The sequence below is a fragment of the Euleptes europaea genome, chromosome 1, assembly GCF_029931775.1.
Source record: "Euleptes europaea isolate rEulEur1 chromosome 1, rEulEur1.hap1, whole genome shotgun sequence".
In the NCBI taxonomy this organism is placed as follows: Eukaryota; Metazoa; Chordata; class Lepidosauria; order Squamata; family Sphaerodactylidae; genus Euleptes; species Euleptes europaea.
Window position 1 is genome coordinate 70,264,600 of NC_079312.1, and position 16,828 is coordinate 70,281,427.

General features: G+C 43.7%; 1 protein-coding gene across 1 annotated transcript; it reads left to right on the top strand.

Annotated features, from left to right (window-relative positions):
- Positions 1-1,547: 1,547 nt before the first annotated feature.
- On the top strand, positions 1,548-14,284 carry MUSTN1 (musculoskeletal, embryonic nuclear protein 1). Its single transcript, XM_056856912.1, has 3 exons — positions 1,548-1,557; positions 8,447-8,567; positions 14,014-14,284. The coding sequence occupies exons 1-3, from the start codon at positions 1,549-1,551 to the stop codon at positions 14,118-14,120; spliced, it is 237 nt and encodes a 78-aa protein (XP_056712890.1). The 5' UTR covers position 1,548; the 3' UTR covers positions 14,121-14,284.
- The last annotated feature ends 2,544 nt before the right edge of the window (positions 14,285-16,828 follow it).

Consider the following 16,828-nt stretch of genomic DNA (forward strand, 5'->3'; position numbering starts at 1 on the left):
ATCACCTACTTGCCTACTCCCTTTGCTCTTCCGCTGAGCCAGGGCCCCTCCCCAAAGGGGAGGGAGTTCCAAACTTTCCTCTCATGCAAGGAGTGGGATTCTACTACTTCCTCAGCACCACAGCCCACACTATTTCTAAAGGTTTTCCAAGGCTCAAGAGCATTTTTGCAAAAGAAGAAAGAAGGGGAGGCAGCATAGCCAACATCCTTCTAGAGATGTAAATGCTAAAATGGTCCTGATTTTGTTGAAGGCTTTCACGGTCAGAGTTCATTTGTTCTTGTAGGTTATCCGGGCTGTGTGACCGTGGTCTTGGTATTTTCTTTCCTGACGTTTCGCCAGCAGCTGCGGCAGGCATTTTCAGAGGAGTAACACTTCAGTGTTACTCCTCTGAAGATGCCTGCCACAGCTGCTGGCGAAACATCAGGAAAGAAAATACCAAGACCACGGTCACACAGCCCGGATAACCTACAAGAACCAATGGTCCTGATTTGTTTGGGTAATCCGATTTATTTGAATTGAGTGTGCCTCTGAAAATCCTTTTTTTCCCCTTTCAAGACAGATCTATGTCTTGCACACTGAAAATCCGAGGACAAGATAGTTTGAAAGTTACATTTGTCCAGCCTGTTGGAACATGAGAAACTGATTATTTTATTTTGAGGAACAAATAGAAATGAAATTCAAAATCATAGGATTCTGATTTGCCTATAGTGGCAATTCAGTTCGCACAAATAAATACACTAATGGACACCCTTGTATCTTGTATATGACTGACACCCTGGTAATAACCCGCTTAATTTGGAAGTGAAAGCCACACTAGATAGTATCATGGTAAAAACATGTTCCCAGACCCTCACAGTTGTTAGAAGACAGGGAGAAAGAAGTGCTTACCCTCCTGGAACCACTGGTTCTGCCCTGCAGCTAGCCCATGCCCTGACTGGATTTACCTCAGACAGGCGTACATCCAGTTTTGGAGCCCAGCTGCAGAAGGCACCCCCAAGAGGGGATCTGAAGGAAAAATTAAGTATTCACTCCTGCCCATTGATTCTCCCATGTGTGTGCCCCACCCCTACATTAGTATTATGCGGATGAGTTGACACACCTATTTCCTTCTTGGTATCTAATTCTGTGCAGCTCACTTCAGTGGGAATGGCATCTGCAGATGTATGAATGTAACCTAAATGGAGCATCTGCAACAAAGCATTTGCTCTGTAAAGCTATAAATAGAGCCTCAGAGGGTTCCCTTGGAACAAGTACTTGTTCAAGCAGAGAGGACAAGACTTCCACATAGTTCTACTGGCCAGCTGTCTTCTCTTGTCACTTGTGTGGTTCTTCTAGCTGCAGTTATCCAGCTTCGTAAATGCTACAGACTTCAGTCACTGCTAAGAATAAACCTCTCAACAACAAGGCTGTGTCAACCCAATACGCTTCAAGAACTGGATTGGGAAAATGACCTGGTATAATGACCTCACATGAGTCTATATAAGACTCCGCAGGCTACCTCAGAGTTTGGATATTAACTAAGTGGACTACTAGCTCTGTGTTGCAACCATGTCAGAGGTATGAGCCCTTTTGTTGTTTTCTTGGATGTTGCATTAGAAAGGCTGGCTGTATTTTTATTTTATCTGCAGCTTTAGTGTGTTTACAGTTCTGCCGCTTAATTAATACATTTACCAACTACTTTTGATTTCATTTTTTTGTGCTGTGAGATTTATTTTGATTAATTGGGCTCGGTTCAGCTATGCATTCGTCTGTGAAAGACTAACTAGCTAATTATTCTAAACAAGAGAATTTGGGGGGGGGGGTGTAACAAAAATATTAGCATAACTTTCTTACCCAACCGGTTCCCACAACCGAAACTTTGACCCCAGTACTAATGAATATGTTTAAAGCCTATGGTTTGGTAGTTCTAATACATCTTGGTCATGTTTTTCACAGACTATTTTAGGGATAGGTGCATGCAGGATAGGTTCAGTTCTACCTGAAGGTTGGTAGGAATGCCATTAAGGTGTGGTATGTCCAGTTGCTTCTGCTTCCTGTTTTCAGATGTGTAGTCTATGCAAAATACAAGTGAAAGTCTTAACTGCTAAGCAGCTATTTCTGTCTCTGAACCAAAGTTTAATATTGAGACAAATTTCTCATAATATTCAGCAAGGACTTCGATTCTTAAGTTGCCTTGCGTGAATGCAGAACACTTTCCTCACAGTGGTCCAAGCAGAAAAACAAATTTCAAAATGGAAAGGGTTATGTTGTAAATAGGATGAAAGGAACATTTTGTACACACAGTATTCAGAAGTCCCTGAGAGAAACTGTGTGGTGGAATTTGGTTCTGCTTACTTTCTCTCCATAGAAGCATAGCTGAAGGCAACCAAGGCATTCTTATAAACAAGCACTCTCTTCCTGTGACAGTCTCAAATAAATTATAGAATGGATTGTTGTGCCTGCAAGCATAGGAATGGATTCTGCTTTAAAGGCTGCCTATGACTAAATTGGTCACTTCAGTAATATTAGAGATAATGCTTCTTCCTGGCGGGAGTTCTGTTGTGATCCTGAAGCCAACAGACCTGCTGTTCTATCTGAACTACTGAAAAGTTAGCTACTTTGCTAGGTAATGCTGGTGTCTTGGCAAAATACCCACATCAAGTTAAACTGCCCTGTGAAGGCTGCCTTAAATTGTTACATATGGTGGCTGTTAGAACATGGTAAGCCATTCCTACAGAGTAGTTTGTCACTCAGGAATTTTCTCAGCACAAACTTCCAGGTGGTGGCTGAATTTAACTGGAGAAAAAGGCCCCAACCATGTAAAGCACTATTCCCTCTCCCAAAAAAAGTTTCCAGGTGAAGGTTGCCACATGGAGTGCTTTTAAAGAAATCTCCATATGGCATAGCTACTAGCCGTGGTGATTAAAGGGAATCTCCACAGTCAGGTAGTAAACCTCTGAATACCAGTGCCAGGAGGCAGCATCAGGGAAGGCCTCGGCCTCTATGCCCTATTGTTGGACCTCCAGAGGACCTGGTTTTGCCATTATGTGAGACAGGATGCTGGACTAGATGGAACGTTGCTCTGATCCAGCAGAGCTCTTCTTATGCTGGTCCAATATTGTGCTAAACAAGTATGTATTATGCATGGAAGGTTTTGCCTTATATTTGCTGCTCTATACATGCACATTTTCCCCATCCAAATTCTCAAAACTCTACATGGGGGCTTATTTTTGAGTTTTAATAATTTGGATGAGGAAAATGTGCATGTATAGAGCAGCAAATCCAAGGCAAAACCTTCCATGCATAAATGGCCAAGGTGTTTTCTGCCCATCTCTAAACCCCTCAGTATGACTTTCCTGCTCCCTGGCTCCAAAATATGTTAACAGAATGGCTACCCTGTGGTACTAACCAGTTAATAAGCTCTTAATTTTTTGTCTTTCTGTGTTCTTTGGCTGGTTATCTTGTTTCATTCCCTAGAGAGCTGAGCTACTTTTGTTCCCACAGTGAACTGGCAGCAAGTTATTCCCATGCATTCTTCATGAACCATTGAGAATATGTAGAAATCTCCATTACTGCTAACCTTCTGCCTGCTGAGCTTGTAAATCAAATAATAGTTTGTGTGCCTAACCTAAAAGCTTCAGAGTTTTTGTGCAGGCGGCTTAATATAATGCACATGCAATCTTGTGTTCACGCTAACTGCTGCATACACCAAGATGAATACATCAGCCTTGTCCTTACCTTAGCAAAAGTAGAATGTCAAGCTTATACTGTTATACTGTATACCGGCAAATCATTTTGTATGAATAATGAAGAAAACCTCAGAGCGGTGGGTGATCAGTAACACTAAAATGTATGAGAATTTCCAAATACATACATACACAAAAACTGACAGTCTCCATCACTGCAGTTCTTTTGGCTATTGAACACTAGATTGGTCCCTGTTGCCCCTTTGTGTCTTAGACCTCTATGTGTCCTCAGTGGGGGATCCTGCAAGCAAGATAGACATAGTCTGATATCAATCCACACACTGAAGTTATTGTAGTTATCACAACATATCTAACTTCAAAAGGCAAGGAGGTTGACCGACTATATGTCACTGAACAGCTATCATCTAAGGCAGGGGTACAGAACCTTTTTTCCACCAAGGGCCATTTGGATATTTATAACATCATTCGTGGGCCATACAAACTTATCAACTTAAAAATTAGCCAACCAATCCCCAAGCAGGCAGCTGCCCCAGATGACCCTCCCCGCATGGGCAAGCAGGCAGGCATCCAACCAGTGGCACACTCGCCCACCTGGTGGCACAGGATCATCTCTTGCACCAGCTGGGCATAGCTGTCCAGCTGCACACCAGAGTTGCTCCTACTCTGCATGGTCGGGGCCAGAGTCTCCTGCTACTTCTGCCTGCAGGGATGAAATGAAAACACACTGACTAAAAACTCACCCCCCCTCGCATTCTGGCTCTGCCCCCTTTAACCCCTCCATTGTCGCCACTTCCACCCCCAGCCCTCTTGTAGTACAGAGGGAATATGTTTCTCCATGGCCCGGGTGGGAAAGGGTTAACATAGTTTCTTAGGCAGTCCTAGCAGCTCCATAGCTAATGACTCTTCTGCAAGGTGGGGGGGAAGGTTCCTTTTCTCGGCAAAACAAACTCACATCCACCTTGAATAAAGGCTATTCCTGTCTGCGGGAGGGGACAGGTTGCCAGTCTTAGATCCTTCTGAGCTAGAGATCTGCCAGGACCCATGAAGGGCCAGACCAAATGATTTTGTGGGCCTTACACAGCCCCTGGGCCTGACGTTCCTCACCCCTGATCTAAGGCTTCTTCTTTTCTTTTTTTTGCCATCAAGTCACATCTGACTTATGGCAATCCCTGGTGTGGTTTTCAAGGCAATTTACATTCAGAGGTGGCTTGCCATTGCCTGCCTCTGCATCTCAGCCCTGGTATTCCTTGGAGGCCTTCCATTAAGGCTGAAATTGACACACTCCCAAGTTGGAAATGTGTTTAACTTCTGGAAGTCCAAGGATACTGATGCTTATTTTTTAGGAATCAACAAGAATTATATATAGATTGATTGCTCCAGCAGTATTGATTAATACATTGAAAGAAATCCTGGCAGTTCTCAAGAAAAGTACTTTGAGCACATGATGAGAGCATCTAGGAACTAAAGCATGAGGGTTGCAAGCTGCTGGCTCTTCAGAAGATCTAATCAGTTTGGAATGAATCTATTGTTAGAAGCCACATGTTGCTTTAAATTTAATAAGGATGTTAATGTGGAGCAGTCAGTGAAGCTGGTGACTTCAATAATTCATTGGAATCTGAGGACGAAGACCAGTCTGCCTACTCCCCCCCCCCACATAAATAGAACAAATAGCCATCATCAATTAGTGTTACTGAAGTATTACATCTCTATCTAAGGATGTTCTGAAGAACATTATTAATAATCGGTTTTATCAAGCATCTTAGTTAAGGACAAAGCCAACTGTCTTGAAGCCGTTAATTGGCTTGGTATCTGAAGATACCCAAACATACAGCCAACACAGAAACAATATCAGAGGATTGAGTAGTTTTTAGATACTTGACTGTCAATGAATTGGGATTTCCCTCTATAAAATTCTGGAGAATGCAAGGGCAACTGTGTGGGCATAGCAGCAACTGTAAATGGAAGTGCCTATTATAGGATAGAGGCAGCAGCAATCTTTTCCTGCTGTTAAGCGGTTACCTTGGAATATAGCTGGATAGAAATAAATATCAGCTAGCGATTATTTTTTAAAGAGCTTACAGTTTAACTAAAATCAGGGGAGGCCCCTGGCCCTAATGATATTTTCCCTGAAATTATTAATATAAACTGCAGGCTTCCCCTATTAGCATCCTTACTTACATCTATCAATAATTCAGGTATTTGGAAAAAGAAATAATTATTCCAGTATATAAAAGAGGCGACAAAAACTATCCCAGTAGGGGAAGCTCTTTGGATTAATACAACAGGAGTCCAGTGGCACTTTAAAAACGAACAATTTATTCCAGCAAAATTTTCCTGAGTCAGAGCTCAATTAACCAAATGCATGATGCATTAGGCAGATGTATTTATACTCAAAGGAGCTTAGAAAGGTTGGAGGAGGGATTGATCTTAATGATTCTGGGGTCCTGGGCAAAAGCCCAGGACGGGCCCCAGACATACTCACACCAGGGCCACCTTGGCCCCAAGCAAGAAGCAACTGAGCTCATCTGCTGTGAGTGGGCAGCACGAACCCCAAACAGGGTGCTTGATGCTACCAGTGCAGTGAGCCAGCGGTGTGGCAAGGTGCTCACAAGCACGTAGGGTACTCACTGCCAGTGCAATAAGTGGGGGGCTCACTGTTGCAATATGATACTCACTACAGGCTTAATGAGCAGCCAAGCAGGTGGGCACACCCTGCCAGTATGGTGGGTGAGCAAGATGGGCAGGCTGGACACTTGTCACCAGCATGGTAAGTACCTCACCCCACCCCTGTAGGGGCTTGCTTGCCTTTCCCCCTTCCATTGGAGGGACAGGGCTGTGGTTGGGCCAGGAGGGCAGAGCCCTTTTCAGAGCTATTGCTGTCTCCCAGTCCACCCATGAAAGGGTGTGGTTCTGGCTGCTGCCCTGAAACCCCCATCCCCCACCACAGCTCCAGAGAGACTGGCAGCAGTGGCTCCATAGCAGCTGGGCAGTTAGGGCTGCCTGCAGGACCCCCCTCCCTCCCCCAGCATGGGGCCGGGCACCTGATCTGGTTGCCCCTTGGCTATGGTCATCCCTTGGAGAAATATTACAAAGAGAGGCCAATTTGAATATTACTTTAATCAAAAGAGTACTGAATCCACCCAATGTATTCGATCTACTCCCAGTTGTTAGTTCAGAGACTAAGATTAGCATAAAATAGGTGAATGTAGGGGGAAAGAACAAAAGTATGACTCAGCTAATAAACATCTGTAAATTGCTCAGTGTGCTAAGATACCGTTACCTATAGTGAATGAAAAATGTCACCACTTTGTTGAGGCCTGGCACAGAGACAGTACTAAACTTCTTGATGAATGTTGATTTGGTAATTTCCTGTTGGATTCCAAATTGCTGATTTAGCAATGCTCTGATATTAGCTATTACTAAAATTAGCGATCTGTGGTATACTGCTCAGACAGTATGTCTTTCTCAAATCAGATTGGGTCTCTCTCCGGCACTTAGAGAAGTTACAAGAATTAGTTTCACCATCAGCACCATCGAGGGGTCACTTGAAGAAAACCCCTCTGATTCTTTTTCTCCTTGCAGTGCAGGAAGATAGATAGTATGTATAATAGCCTGTGTGGAATAACTACCATAAAGGAAATAGAGAATAAAGTTATACCAGTCTTTGCACTGACCTGGATGGTCCAGGCTGGCCTGATTTTGTCAGAATTTAGTTGCTAAGCTGCATCAGCCCTGGTTAGTATTTGGATGAGAGGCCACCAAGGAAATCCAGAGGCAGGCAGTAGGAAACTGCATCTGTTTGTCTATTGTCTTGAAAACTCTACAGGATTGCCATAAATGCAACTTGATGGAGCATTCTACCACCACCAGTCTGTTCAGCAGACGTTTTAGTTACTGGAGCTTCTTGCTGATGATAATCTGTAGATTACTGCAGTTGTAATTTTTTTTAAATAACCATTGAGATTGGGATATTTATTTATATATAGCTTTTGTTCATGCTTGTTTTATTGATTTAACGACCATATTTAATCAGAGCCAATGTGGTACAGTGGTTAGAGAAGCAGGCTAGGATCTGCGAGGCCCAGGTTCAAATCCCCATTCTGCCACGAAAGCTGTCACTGAAAAAGGTGTGTTGTTTTATAAAATACAGAAAAATAGTGAAGATATTTATAGGCCGATCATTTTTCTCTGGCTGCGGTTATGAATTGATGGTATTAGAGATGAGCTGATTCTCCCTGGCTCCGTGTCATTTGGGATTAATTCTCTCTTTACTCTTGGGATTTTTCTCCTAACTTCCAACAAATATTGCAGAAGCTGAGCTGAATCCAAGAAATAAAGAGAAAACAGGGCTCTCTGTTTTCATGGTATCTGCAGACATTACAGGCCTTATGAATTTACACCATGAAAAGTCTCATAGTCATATACTTATGGGGCCCAGTGAAAAGAGCCTTTGTGTGCTAAAATAGTAAAATGTCTTTAAAATACTTTTTGGCATGTAAAAGAGATTGTTGTGAAGGAATTTATATTTTTGTTTGTCTTAGTATGGCTATTTGGGACATGAAAAAAAGTTGTCTGTGGTCTTTACAGACATTAGATAAATAAATTTGGGTATGGGAACCAAAAGTTCAAATTCCCCTTGGACTGCTCATTAGAACTCCCTTAGACTCTTGATCAAAGTGCAACCAGGGTCGGGGGATGACCCCAACAGGATTTCAAAATCAGGTTATTATTTCTCATAGTATAAAAGTATCTCTTTATAGCCAGCTCCTGTCAAAAAGAAGCGCCCTCCTGTGAAGGAAGAAGACCTCAAAGGGGCTAAAGGGAAGCTCTCCAGCAACCAGGAAATCAAATCCAAAACTTACCAGGTCATGAAGCAGTGTGGTAAGTGCGTTATCAGTACCTTGTTAACATGAGCTAGTTTAAAACTAACATTTTTAATGAAACCTATGAAATTAATTCCTATACCCTTTAAATAATATGGCAAGGAATAGATTCTTTGTATTATGGAAGTATAAAGATCATCCCCACGACACTAAAGATATGCAGAAAATCCTCCTCCAACACGAGATGAGGTTCATCCATCTGTTTAATACCCTGATCCCCAATGGATTGAATAATGAAATTGATTTGTCCTGTTTCTTATAATTTCACATTTACTTTCCTTTTGTGAATTGAAATTGGATCCTGTCCCCTTTAAGAACTACGACTAGCGAGTTTGTCAGTAAACATGTGATCGGACTTAGGAAGTATATGGGCTTAACGCCGTGAACCCACCCTTAAGCATTAGCAGCCCACTCTTTTGGGAGCTAATAAGAAAAAGGATAAAAACCTAAAAATAAAAATAAAATAAGTTGAAACCTTTGAATTCAACCTGAAGAACCTCCTAGAACGAATACATACTGGTGGGCTTTAACCTCTATCGTTGAGGTAAGAATGACTAGCTACAGATACTTGCCCTAAAGGTGGTACGATAAGTCGGCATGGTAATTTATATGAATTTTTCTCATATATACTAACATTCTAGTCTGATGAAGCCAAACATATGGTGAAAGCGCTACAAATATCCGGGATAGCGTTCCCTCTGTCACCTTTTTGGAGCAGCAAGAGGTGTTTCAGCAGACGTTGATTTTTGAAACTACTGGCATTGGACTTTCTTAATTTCGTTGGAGATAGCCATTGTGCTTTACCTAATATTGCTGTCACATTGTGAATAGCTTTGTATATATATTTTGTATTTCCTTGATAGTTATTCTTGTACTTGCACTTGTTGTTTGTTCATGTCTTGCACCTTTTCATGAATACATGTTTTTGATACAATTGCCTGCACTGTTTCCTTCCTGCCACTACTAAGTAACAGTGAAATTGAGTTTTTCTTTGGTTGTAACCTCCAGGTAATAGCTGGAGATCACCTGCTATTACAATTGATCTCCAGCCGATAGAGATCAGTTCACCTGGAGAAAATGGCTGCTTTGGCAATTGGACTCTATGGTATGGAAGTTCCTCCCCTCCCCAAACCCCGCCCTCCTCAGGCTCCACCCCAAAAACCTCCCACTGGTGGTAAAGAGGGACCTGGCAACCCTACATTCGAGGCTAAATATACATTAGCAGTACATGTTTCCAAGGGCCTGAAGTGTAGTCCTACTTACAAGGCTAAGTTCTGTAGTAAAATTGTAAGGGTTTCCCCTCCCCCCTCCAGTTTTATGTTCCCTGAAATGTAATATATAAGAATAAAATTGTATAACATGACAATCACTATCAGTAACAGCTGTGATAATAACAGGCAGTAAGCAGAGGTAGTAGGTTTTTTAAATTCAATTTTTAAGACTAAAAACATGCATAGAAATGAAAGAGCAATGCCAGTCACAGTTCACTCACTCCCCATCCCATCACCAAATCTGCAGAAGAATAGAAATCCTTTCACCTACAGTCTGAAACATCACAAGGAATATACCAGGAAAATAGCACTTGGGAGGACAGAACCCTATTTCTCATGCCCACCTGCCTCACCTCATTAAATGGTAAGATATGAAACAGGACTAGGGTTGCCAACCTCCAGGTGTTAGCTGGAGATCTCCTGCTATTACAACTGATCTCCAGCCGATAGAGATCAGTTCCCCTGGAGGAAATGGCCGCTTTGGCAATTGGATTCTATGGCATTGAAGTCCCTCCCCTTCCCAAACCGTCTTCAGACTCCGCCCCAAAAACTTCCTGCCAGTGGTGAAGAGGGACCTGGCAATCCTAAACAGGACCTTGGACTAGGGTTGCCAGGTCCCTCTTCATAACCAACAGGAGGTTTTTGGGGTGGAGCCTGAGGAGGGTGGGGTTTGGGGAGAGGAGGGACTTCAATGCCATAGAATCCAATTGCCAAAGCGGACATTTTCTCCAGGTGAACTGATCTCTATTGGCTGGAGATCAGTTGTAATAGCAGGAGATCTCCAGCTAGTACCTGGAGGTTGAGAACGCTACTTTGGACCCATGCTTAACATTTGGGCCAGTCCATACTTTATATGGGATAAGGCAGTCCTTAAGGTGAGTTAGTGTCACCTCAAGGTTTGTTGGGAATTTAGATGTTTTGTCTGATCTAAGGTTAATGGATTACAAAATTAAACAAAGCAACCTCTTATTTTTCCATGGTCAGTGCTCTGAGGCTTCCTAGATGAAGGTGTTACTGCCAAAAGCTTATCTCGTGACCAGGGTTTAAAAAATAACTTATATGAATAATGTTTGTTGAATTCTATAAATGTTTTGGATCAATAATCTGCTGGAATACAGAGCAAGTGCTGCCTTGAGAGTTATTTCCACCCGTCAATGTACAAAATAGCCTGGAGAACGTTCAAGCAATTGGGATATTAAGGCCAAAAACACATGGTCCCTTAACCCGCTTTATTCCCTGTTTCAGCCAGGATAAAATTGACCCGGGCTGGGGGGAAACTGTATGCATTACCTTGAAAAGCAGGGACGAAACTGTGTGCAAATCCATCCATGTAAACAGAAAGTGTGGGAGACGTGCACACTTCCTGTTTAGCTTGCAACACCCCCGCCCTGGGTGATTGATCATTTCCCGGGGCAAATTGACCAATGAGGAAGGCCCTCATTGGTCAATTTGAAATGACCAATCACTGGGGGCGTTGGGTGTGTGCCAAACTAAACAGGAACTTCATGTCTCCCGCACTGTCTGTTTACATGGATAGATTGGATCGATTGGCACAGTTTCGTCCCTGCTTTTCAAGGTAATGCGTACAGTTTCCCCCAGCTCGGGTAAATTTGATCCTGGCTGAAACGGGGAATAAAGTGGGTTACGGGACCATGCATTTTTGGCCTAAGTCATTTAAACAGCTTTTTTGTTTGTTTATCTTGTTTGAACTACAGTAATACTTATGTGCTATTATGGCAACTCCTCAGGGGGTTTTCAAGGCAAGAGATGAGTGAGCAGAGGTGGTTTGCCATTGCCTTCTTCTGCGTAGCAACCTTGGGCATCCTTGGTAGTCTCCCATCCAGGTATTAACCAGGGTAACCTCAGCTGGTTTCCAAGTGCTAACAAGCTTGGTCTAGTCTGGGCTATTCAGTAGGGTTGCCAACTGCCAGGTAGTAGCAGGAGATCTCCTGCTAATTCAACTGATCTCTAGCCGATAGAGATCAGATCACCTGGAGAAAAATGGCCGCTTTGGCAATTGAACTCTATGGCATTGAAGTCCCTCCCCTCCCCAAACCCTCCCCTCCTCAGGCTCCGCCCCCAAAATATCCCGCCGGTGGCGAAGAGGGACCTGGCAACCCTACTATTCAGGCTGCTACTTGAACTACACCAGCAAAGGATATATTGGGAAGCGCTAACATAAAACAACTAGGGGTTGGTTTGTAAGTTACTCCGTTAATGAGACACCACCCCCACTGACAACTTTCTGTGCCTGTACTGTCATTTGGTTCCAACAGCCAAGCCCGTCCAAAGTTGGAAAAACCTCTCCAGTCACACCTTGACTTGCTGAAAACTGCTGCCAGTCCCTCCCCCTTAAAACAACCACATCTATTCCTTGCCAGAGAGACCAAAGAAATCCTAGCACATCGTTTTAAAATATATATTTTCTGCCTCTGATTGCACCAGCTTCTCCCTGCACCTCCTCCTTTTCCAAGCCAAAGCATAGAAACGCAGAGTGAACAAAGAAAATGAAAATGAAAGAATGCTTCTGGGTTACCTCTTCCCCAGCTATTTCAGGAGACTCTTTTCTTTTTCTTTGAATGGCATGTATCACTGGGGCACACATCTCTCCCTTCCCCCTTTCGAAAGCAAGTAAGCTTCTTCTTCTTTTTATTGGAAAGATTCGCCTCTGCAGCAACAACAGGGAAACCATACAAGCCTGTAGTGTCCAGATAAAGAAGCCACCCTGTTCCCCCTTCTCACTGGTGTTGTGATCATACAACTGTTGCAGGATTGGGGTATATAAGTCATAAGAACTAAATATCTGTAATAACTCAATACTCTGCCTCCCCTCCCCAAACACTGCCCTCCTCTGGCTCTGCCCCAAAAATCTCCAGGTATTTCCCTACCCATAGCTGGTAACTAGGGTTGCCAATCTCCAGCTAGTAGCTGGAGATCTCCTGCTATTAAAACTGATCTCCAGCAGATAGAGATCAGTTCCCCTGGAGAAAAAGGCCACTTTGGCAATTGGACTCTATGGCACTGAAGTCCCTTCCTTCCCCAAACCCTGCCCTCCACAGGCTCCACCCCAAAAACCTCCCGCCGGTGGCTAAGACGGACCAGGCAACCCTACTGGCAACCCCTTTGCATGCGGAAGGGGAAGCCTGCTCATCTCATCTGGAGTGGAGGAAGCAACAGACAACAGTTGTTGGGTTCTTGTAGGCTATCCGGGCTGTGTGACCGTGGTCTTGGTATTTTCTTTCCTGACATTTCACCAGCAGCTGTGGCAGGCATCGTCAGAGGAGTAACGCTGAAGGACAGTGTCTCTCAGTGTCAAGTGTGTAGGAAGAGCTTCCTGTCCTGAAAACCTCCAGACTAACAAAGACTACAGTCCACAATAGACATGCGATTAGCTTTGGATTCCACATGTTAACAGATCACTTCAGGATACTATGGTTCCACATTAACATGTGTGTGTGTGAAGTGCCGTCAAGTTGCAGCCGACTTATGGCGATCCCTTTTGGGGGTTTTCATGGCAAGAGACTAACAGAGGTGGTTTGCCAGTGCCTTCCTCTGCACAGCAATCCTGGTATTCCTTGGTGGTCTCCCATCCAAATACTAACCAGGGCTGACCCTGGTATGACATTAACATACCACACCCTTATTAACACATTATCTTGAAACTTACAGTACAATGATTAGCACATTACCTTTAATACTTTGCAGGACAATGACTCAGCTCAAACCCAACCCCCCTTCTGACTATATATTACTCTTCCTACACACTTGACACTGAGAGACACTGTCCTTCAGTGTTACTCCTCTGAAGATGCCTGCCACAGCTGCTGGCGAAATGTCAGGAAAGAAAATACCAAGACCACGCTCATACAGCCCGGATAGCCTACAAGAACCGATGAACTCTGACCATGAAAGCCTTTGACAACATACTTGTTTTCTAAGGGAAGGAGCCTTCCAAGATGGAGGGGAAGTTTCTGACTTATTTAATACATTGTATTTTAAAAAGTGCACCTTCTTGCATGCGCTGATATCCAGCAGGGAAGTATAGACTGGTCCTGCAACAAACAGTCTTTTCAAGTGTAAAGAGGATGGTGCATTCGTCATGTTTTTCCACAGCTGCTGTTGCATGTCAGTCATCCAAACTGAAGTGCTAATTGGCTCCTGTTCCTTTTCCAGAACAAGTTGGCTCGGCGGCACCATCTGTATTCAGCCGAGATCGCACAGGAGGGGAAACAGTCTTTGATAAGCCTAAAGAAGGGCCTGCAAAGAGCGTCTTTGGCTGACTGCCAAGTTCAAGAGGGGAGCTGAATTGTCTTCATGTAGTACTTAACCCTTTGTTTTGCTTTCACATGCAACAGTCTTATTACAGCACTGTTAACTTAATTGTTTTAATCATTAACAAGAAAGCGTGAGTTGCAAATTAAGCTTCTTTTTATATGTTGTTTATGTGAGGAGTTCCCCCCTAATCCCACCCACGCTAGCTGTTCTGTGAAAGATTCAAGTTGGGTGGTAAACCCTGAGTGCAGACTGGTACAGTAATGACCAATTTTATTGCATGCTTATTTGTGTTGCAGGCCTGTACCCGAATTCCAGTTGTGATCTTAATAATGATGTGCAAAAACCAATAAAGTGTGGTGGATTTGATTTGGCGAAATGCTTATTTTGCTAATTTAATTAAAGGAAAGAAGCAGTTCTTGACAGAAGAACTTGCAGGCAAGAACTGTCTGCTCTTGTATTTATGTTCAAGGGATTCCAAGCATAAAGATGAAGCTATTTACTGTTAACAGTGGGCAGGTGCCAAATAGTATTACTGGTAGCAGCCTCTGGCTAGCAAGGAGAGCTTATATATATGGATGTGGCCTCCAACTGTTTGGAATTCTTCCATGACTCAAGATTTCCATTCTGCTGTCTAGAAGGAAGAGGCTCTTTCCAGGCAGCAGTGCAATCAGAGCCTCTCTTCCTCTGGGTTGGCCGTTCTTTAATTTCCACCGGACCCCACCTCTTTGAGACAGAGTATTTTTTTTCCTATTCTTTGGGTACAGTTCTGCAACCAGTTCCCTATCCACCTAATTATCCTAGAATCCAGTCCACAGTCCTCCAGTTTACCCATCAGAACATCATGGGGAATCCTGTCAAAAGCTTTACTGAATTCCAGGTAAACAACGTTGATGGTGTTCCCATGATCCAGTAAGCTCGTCACTCAATCAAACAAGGAAATGAGATTGGTCTAGCAGGACCTGTTGGGGGAAAATCTGTGCTGATTTCCCCAGATCACCCAAGTTGCCCTTCAGATGCTCACAGATTGACCCCTTTAAAGTCTAGTATGTTCCCTGGGACAGAGGTCATACTGACTGGCCTGTAATTTCCTGTGGCACGTCTCCCGTCCTCCAAGAGGACAGGAAGATGATGGACAAAGGTTCTGCAAGCTCTCTAGAAAGTTCCTTGAGCATTCTCGGGTGCGCAACATCTGGCCTGGGGATTTGTACTAATCCAGGGCACCCAGAGCTTCTCTCTTGTGCAGGAGAAGTCATTGCTGCTTGAAAGGGAGCGTGTGTGCCTATTTTCTCACTCCACTGAAGGCCCTGTGCCTCTTTGTATTATCCTTTCCATTCCAATAGTCCACTAAGATGTGAAATGGATCCCTTGTAACAGCTCCTAGCCCACTACTGTTTCCAGTAAGCAGGAAGGTAAGCTCCCCCATCAGGTGGTGGCTGTGACAGCAGCAACAGAGACCACCACCAAAAGGGCCTTGCTATTCCAAGGTCTGGCATGCCAGTACAGATCAGTGTTGATGACACTAATCCTTGGCGTCCTTCCAAGTTGTAGTACATGCCTAGAGAGGTTTATTCCACTGTGGGTGCTTTCTAACCCTTTTCTAGAGTTTCTTGATCTCCTGACTGTTCTCCCAAATCTGTGGCTTTTTTGGAAAATGTAGTAGCAATTCTAGTCATGGATATTACTGCATTTACAGAAAACAGCCTCACGGTGGAGCTGTCTGCCAGCACAGCTGATTTTAAAAGCCAGTATAGAGATGAGAAACCCACTTGGTCTGTTTCATTCTTATGAAATGAAAAATATCTGTAATATTTATGTGGGCTTTATCCAAATGGTTACTCATTCCCATGACAAATGTAAAGCATTGCCCTCTGTTACGAAGTTAGCCACAGTACCCTGCTGCTGTCTGACAGCTTCATCTCCCCTACCATGGAAAAAATAAGAGTGACCTAGGGGGTATGGGCCCTGACCTGGATAGCCTAGGCTAGCTTGATCTCCTCAGATCTCAGAAGCTAAGAAGGGTTGACCCTGACAAGTATTTGGATGGGAGACCTCAAAGGAATACCAGGGTCATGATGTGGAGGAAGGCAATAGCAAACCACCTCTGAATGTCTCTTGCCTTTAAACCCCATCAGGGGTCACCATAAATCAGATGTGACTTGATGGCAAAAAGGGGGGTATGGAGATTGTGCATGTGAAGTGCTTTGTACAACCTACATAAAAATAGTAAAAGCTGACAACTGATTTAGAGAATAAATACTGAATAAATCAGCACTTCAGATTTATTAGTGTACATACACTTGCTTTATAATTGCTTCCTGACCATGCTCCAGTTTCTTCTTCTTGGACAGCTAGAGTGGTGTAGTGGTTAAGAGCGGCGAACTCTAATCTGGAGAACCAGGTTTTATTCTCCACCCCTCCACATAAGCGGCGAACTCTAATCTGGTGAACCGGGTTCGTTTCCCCACTCCTACACATGAAGTCTGCTGGGTGACCTTGGGCTACTCACAATTCTCTTCAAGCTCTCTCAGCCTCACCTACCTCACAAGGTGTCTTTTGTGGGGAGAGGAAGGGATGGAGATTATAAGCCAGGTTTACTCTCCTTAAAAGGTAGAGAAAATCTGCATGTAAAAACCAACTCTTCCTCCTCCTCCTCCTCCTCCTCTTCTTTCATAAGTAGACCTGATAGACCAACATGCCTATGAGAATCTAGTGA